Source organism: Setaria italica, chromosome IX, assembly GCF_000263155.2.
Source record: "Setaria italica strain Yugu1 chromosome IX, Setaria_italica_v2.0, whole genome shotgun sequence".
Taxonomy (NCBI): domain Eukaryota; kingdom Viridiplantae; phylum Streptophyta; class Magnoliopsida; order Poales; family Poaceae; genus Setaria; species Setaria italica.
The window spans coordinates 45,258,755-45,264,945 of NC_028458.1; the positions used below are offsets into that span (position 1 = coordinate 45,258,755).

At 51.9% G+C, this 6,191-nt stretch overlaps 1 protein-coding gene across 1 annotated transcript; it reads left to right on the forward strand.

Moving 5' to 3' along the window:
* The first annotated feature begins 3,799 nt into the window (after window positions 1-3,799).
* LOC101777847 (probable polyamine transporter At3g13620) lies at window positions 3,800-5,815 on the forward strand. Its single transcript, XM_004984193.2, has 2 exons — window positions 3,800-4,748; window positions 4,945-5,815. The coding sequence occupies exons 1-2, from the start codon at window positions 3,821-3,823 to the stop codon at window positions 5,526-5,528; spliced, it is 1,512 nt and encodes a 503-aa protein (XP_004984250.1). The 5' UTR covers window positions 3,800-3,820; the 3' UTR covers window positions 5,529-5,815.
* Window positions 5,816-6,191: the final 376 nt, after the last annotated feature.

The following is a 6,191-nucleotide window of genomic DNA, read 5'->3' on the forward strand; positions in this document are numbered from 1 at the left end:
CTAGCAATAGCATGCATGTATACAAGAGTACTGAATGCCCTAACACACTTTGTCAGTGTCGTCTTCTTCTCTGGGGATGTGGCGCTCTTCTCTTCAGCGTGTGAGCGTGGCTACCGACGGTGCCAGCGCTAGAAAACTCTTGAGTGCCGGCGCATGCATGTAGCTGTGTGACATGTACTGTGTACGTGTTCATTGTTTGAGACAACGGTGGATCCCATTCCTTTTCTCTCTGGTCTCGTCGTCACTCATTGTATGCCGATCGAGCAAAAGACATATTTGGCCCCAGAAGTAAAATATTTGTGCTCTTCTCCGCTGGCGTCTCCTGATCTGCTGCAGTATTAGCGTCCTTGCAGCAGTGATGCGTACGCTCTGTCAGTGCCAGGTAATGCATCACTGCCAATTAAGCTGGTATAGGGGATACGACATCGTGTCGACTAAACCTGGGACTAGCTGCGCCTACTGACTCCAACTGTTGGAGGAGGTCTCAGGCTCTCAGCTCTAGCTCGGTCGCTCGATGCGACAGAGTTGCAGTTGGCCTGCTCACGCACGCCGGCACATCCTCCCCGGCCGGCCCGTTCGTCATCACCAGCAACAACACGCCGGCAGTGCATAAACCAACACCGACCATGGACGTACGTGCGTCAGATATACTCTGATCAGATCGCAGCGAGGCCTCCTCAGTCCTCGCTGACATGGATGCTTGGACTGGACCGCCAGCTCGTCAAGCAGATGTATAGCGCACCAGCAAGAGGCGGCCTTTCCGATCCTGTAATGATGGATCCACCTCCGCCCCTGATAACAAATAATGGTAATGACGGAGACGATGATATGATCGTCCATCCTGTGATCCCTTTGTATATACATGGGCAGTCGAGGTGCCGTGGAATAGTGCATCGACGACAAGTGGGGAATTAATGTAGACATGTAGTAGTGGTTGTTATTATACGATCGACCAGCTTCATCACTATCACCTACTCCATATAAGACATGCATCATGTAGCCCATGATTTAAATATATAAGTCCATCAATGCAAATTGCAAACCCGTGTTAATTCATGCATAATGTAGAGTAGGGCTGGACGTCGAGCCACGAACTCGCGAGCTGGCTCGGCTCAACTCAGCTCAGCTCGGTGGATTTTTTAAATGAACCGAGCATATATTTTTGCTCTTTTTGTTAAATAGCCAGCTCGCGAGCTGCTCTCGAGCCAACCGTGAGCAACCGAGCTAGCAGGCTAAAGGTTGAACCTAGGGAGCCGAGGTGTCAAAGCTGAGCTGAGCCAGCCAAGTTGCTACATGTGTGGTGGATTTTAGAGTTTATAATTTTATAATTCCTATTACTATTTTTATACTTCATGTATGTTTCTTTTTTGACACAACACTTACCCCACATTTTCCTTCTAGGAGAAACGGAAATACAAGGTGTTTGTTACAGTCCCAAACTAGTTAGCGACATGGGACACGACGAGTTGTAGATTATTATCTCACCTGAGTCAAGCTACATATCTAGTTAGAGAGAAGCCCAAGGATCCCAGGCATGATTGTTTCATATATGTGCATCTGACTCGCGAGCCTAACAAGTTGGCTCAAGCTATTAAGGAGCCGAGCCGAGCTGGCTCGGCGTCCAGCCCTAATGCAGAGGGCAAAATCCTTTGAGATATAAGTGCTACAACTTTGTGGGTAAATCTGTGACTCATATAGCTAATCAAAATTATATATATACCTTCGCTCTTAGCATGCTCGTTTTCCAACATCACTATTAGAGAATCAACATTTAGTACATGATTCACAAGCGGTACTACAAATTCGGTACTAAATGTGTCACCCTTTACTGAAAGGCACAAAAACCACTAGGCTACAGTCCCGCTTACTGTAAGAAAGTAGGGTGAATCTTTAAGATGCGTTACAGGACAAAATTATGACTACAAACAATGTGTAGATGAAACTGTTAATTACATATACATGTACTCTTCCTTCTAAAGTATATATTGTTTTAACTTTGCTCTATATCAATTTTTCAACTTTAATTATGTTTATAAAAAATGCACCTTAAATTAGTTTTATTAAATCCCTTAAATATTTCTTGATAGTATACTTATTTGGTATTATAAAAATTAATTTATTTTTATACACAATTAAAGTTAAAATGGTCCGGTTTAGGATAAAATTAAAACAATATATATTTTGAAACAAGTGAATGTATGAAGTAGAGTTAAATATAAAGTAAATTGCATCCATCATACACCAACATGTATTGTTATATCACTTTAGTCCAACCAGTAGCAAAATGTGCAAATGGATATGCTGCATATACGGTCACATGTATGCCTTGTGGATCTATTTTACCACCGTGGCACATGACGTGAACGAGCACTATCTATGTTCTCCCTTCTCTCATCTAAGTTTTAATTATACGCACAACCGTTGTAACCTGTGAATACTCCAGTATAGACTGATTATTAAAAATGCTTGCAGATTTAGTATGAGTATTTAACAGACGCCTCTCTCTTTGCGCGTTTGAGTTTTGTATTTAAAAACGGATGTACTAGTGCCCGGACGTCCGATAATTTTTTTTGTCGGACGCTCCGTAGCAACATTGAACAATAACTATCGAAACGTTAAAAATTAACACTTGCAACACGAGGATTGGAACACCTTTACGTGCATGAAACATCTCGAACCGCTTCGTGCAACATTCAAAACAGATACATTACAACAACAAAAAAAAGCATCTCTTACAGCATTGCAACAACGAAAGAATAAAAGACCGAAACAAAGAAAACAACTATAAGCAATATCATGAACAAGTTGGTGCAACCCTTGATTGCTGGCAAGTCGGACTGTTGCAAAATAGATGAAACATCAAAAGCCACTGTTGCAACATCCCAAAATAACTATTGCAACACTAGGAGGTACCTATTGCAACATGGAGCCGTCAGTAGGCGCGAGCTTCTACTGCTCCGGTTCGCTACGACGTCGAGCATCACGCGGAGGAGACGGAGCCCGCTCAGATCCACGACGACCAGCCTGCCCGTCGTCGGCCGAAGGAGAGGGGACGTTGCCGGATCTGGGGAGGGCGCCACCGGTCGGGGTAGGGGAGAGTCAGGGGCTTGCTTGGATCTCGCCGGGGTTGGGGAGAGGGCAGGCTGGCCACCGCCAGCCCTGTACCCACGATGCCCACACCTACTAGCAGCCGCCGCCGGCCTCGCCAGCACGCCCTCTGCCCGTGCGCGCCACAACGCTCGCCGGCAGCCTCGCCGCTGCGCCGCCGGTCACGTCGCGCGCCTGCATGTGATGCTTGCCGCGTGGTTCAGAGAGATGGAGACGTGAGTGGTGCCTGGAGAAAGGATGAATGGATAAAGTTTGGAGTAAAATGATAAGCTATGGTTAAAAAACAAAGGGAGGGGTGTTATCGATGGGAGGCTGGCTGACCCTCACGTGGCGCACGTCCTGTCCAATATTTCCACGACGCGTCGGACGCCAGGTAGTAGCATTACTGATTTAAAAATACTATTATGAGAAACTTTGGTCAACTAACTTTCGGTCGTGGTATATTTAAACCTCTTCGCAGTCGTATGGTAGAAAAAAACACAGCACTCACTAGCTCGCATCGTATTCTTGAAAAGTAAACAGCGATGTACAGTGACGTAGGATGGTGTAGTGCTTGTCATCAACTGCAAGTCTGCAACGGATGCACAGTGATATTCCCAAGTTAACCAGCAGGACCTTTAGGCCTTTACCTCGAGACTCGAGTTATATATGCAGCATGGCCACATGAACGAACGGCATTCTTGCTCCACTCTTAAGTCTCTAGGCTCCCACCATGAACCACCAAGAGATCCAACAAACCAAGCAACTGTCGCAACGCCAACAGCAACAAGAACTGCCGCCAGAAGATGGCGCCACCGTGCAAGATCACACGTCGCAAGACCAGCAACAACAGCGGGAGCAAGCCGGTGGCGCCGCCGGCCGCCACCACCGGAACAAGCTCACAGTCCTCCCGCTCGTCTTCCTCATCTACTTCGAGGTCGCCGGCGGGCCGTACGGAGCCGAGCGTGCGGTCAAGGCAGCGGGCCCGCTCTTCACGCTCTTGGGCTTCCTCGTCTTCCCCTTCGCGTGGGGCGTCCCGGAGTCCCTCGTCACCGCCGAGCTCTCCGCCGCGCTCCCGGGCAACGGCGGCTTCGTCCGGTGGGCCGACCGCGCCTTCGGCCCGCTCGCCGGCTCGCTGCTCGGCACGTGGAAGTACCTCAGCTGCGTCATCAACATCGCCGCGTACCCTGCCCTCGTCGCCGACTACCTCGGCCAGGCCATCCCCGCCATGGCCGGTCCAGGCAGGGCGCGCACGGGCACGGTGGTCGGCATGACGGTGCTCCTGTCCTTCGTCAACTACACCGGCCTGAGCATCGTCGGGTGGGGCGCCGTGGCGCTGGGCTTCGTGTCCCTGGTGCCGTTCGTGCTCATGACAGGGATCGCCGTGCCCAAGGTGAGGCCGCGGCGGTGGGCGGCGTCGGTGAAAGGGAGGAAGGACTGGAGGCTCTTCTTCAACACGCTGTTCTGGAACCTCAACTACTGGGACAGCGCGAGCACGATGGCCGGCGAGGTGGAGCGGCCGGAGCGGACGTTGCCGCGGGCGCTGGCCGTGGCCGTGGTGCTGATCGCCGCAAGCTACCTGCTGCCGCTCATGGCGGCGACCGGTGCCACGGACGCGCCGCCGGAGGCCTGGGCGAACGGCTACCTGGCCGATGCTGCAGGTACGTGTACCATGGCGCATGGCTGCGGTATGGATTGAAGGAACAGATAACGATAACATTATGAGTTATTGGGGGATAGACTCACCTTGCAAATTGGCATTCCAGAACGCAGCCAAATAGTTTGATCGAGACATTCCAGAGACCAAAATCCCCTGCGGAGATAAAATAGTAAACGGAGTTGATCTCTGCGTCGCAGGCATCATCGGAGGCTCGTGGCTCAAGTACTGGATCGAGGCCGGCGCGGTGCTGTCGTCGATCGGCATGTTCGAGGCCCAGCTGAGCAGCGGCGCGTACCAGCTGCTGGGCATGGCGGACCTTGGCCTCCTCCCGTCCGCCTTCGCCCGCCGTGCCGCCCTCTTCCGCACCCCGTGGGTCGCCATCGCCGCCTCCTCCGCCGTCACCCTCGGCGTCTCCTTCCTCGGGTTCGACGACGTCGTCGCCACCGCCAACTTCCTCTACAGCCTCGGCACGCTGCTGGAGTTCGCCGCCTTCCTCTGGCTCCGCGCGCGCCTACCGGAGCTCAAGCGCCCCTACCGCGTGCCGCTCCCGCTGCCCGCGCTCGCGGCGATGTGCGCCGTGCCGTCGGCGTTCCTGGTGTACGTGTGCGTGGTCGCCGGTTGGCGGGTGTTCTCGCTCGCCGGCGCCCTGACGGCGCTCGGCGTTGGCTTGCACGGTGCCATGATGCTGTGCAAGTCCAAGAAGTGGCTCAGGTTCCACACCGCCGCCGTTGCCGCCGATGAAGATCCCCAAGGAGATCCTGCTGCTGGGCACACAGTCTGAACTTTTTGGACCGTCACGCGCATGCATTTCTGATTTCAGAATTCAAGAACACGTAAAAAATCATCATATATGTTGAAACCAGGCGGTGCCCCAGCTTGAACGGCGGCTCTTGCCGCCGATGAAGATTGCCAAGGAGATCATGCTGCTGGGCACACAGTCTGAACTTTTTGGACCGTCACGCGCATGCATTTCTGATTTTAAAATTCAAGAACACGTAAAAAATCATCGTATATGTTGAAACTGGGCGGTGCCCCGGCTTGAACGGCATCGCTGCCGGTGAGGCGAGAACGCAGATACGCACACGAGAAAGTGGATATTTTGGTGTTGCCAACGTCACAGTGTTTTCTGTTTTTCTGTTCCTCTTTATTTGGAATACAGGACCGAGTCCCACGCCACACCGCCCAGGTGCGCGACGTGCTATTTCCTTGCGACGCCACGCGACGTGCCAGCTAAGGTGCTGTGGCGCTGACCAAACACAGCACTTGGCCATGCCGTGAGCTACGCACGACTCCAGCCCACACACGACTCGTTCCTACCAGCACCACATGCAAGTACATATTTACAAAGATATGCAACGAATTTAAGCTAACAAATCACCCCCTAAATCCTTTGCACCGAGCCAACTCCGAGCTTGTTCTTCATCTCGACAAACTTGACGCGGCC

Excerpts from the sequence above, each read along its gene's own strand:
- LOC101777847 (XM_004984193.2), top strand. The coding sequence starts at position 3,821 with ATGAACCACCAAGAGATCCAACAAACCAAGCAACTGTCGCAACGCCAA. Across the intron at positions 4,749-4,944 it reads CTACCTGGCCGATGCTGCAG|GCATCATCGGAGGCTCGTGG; the intron begins GTACGTGTACCA and ends TCTGCGTCGCAG.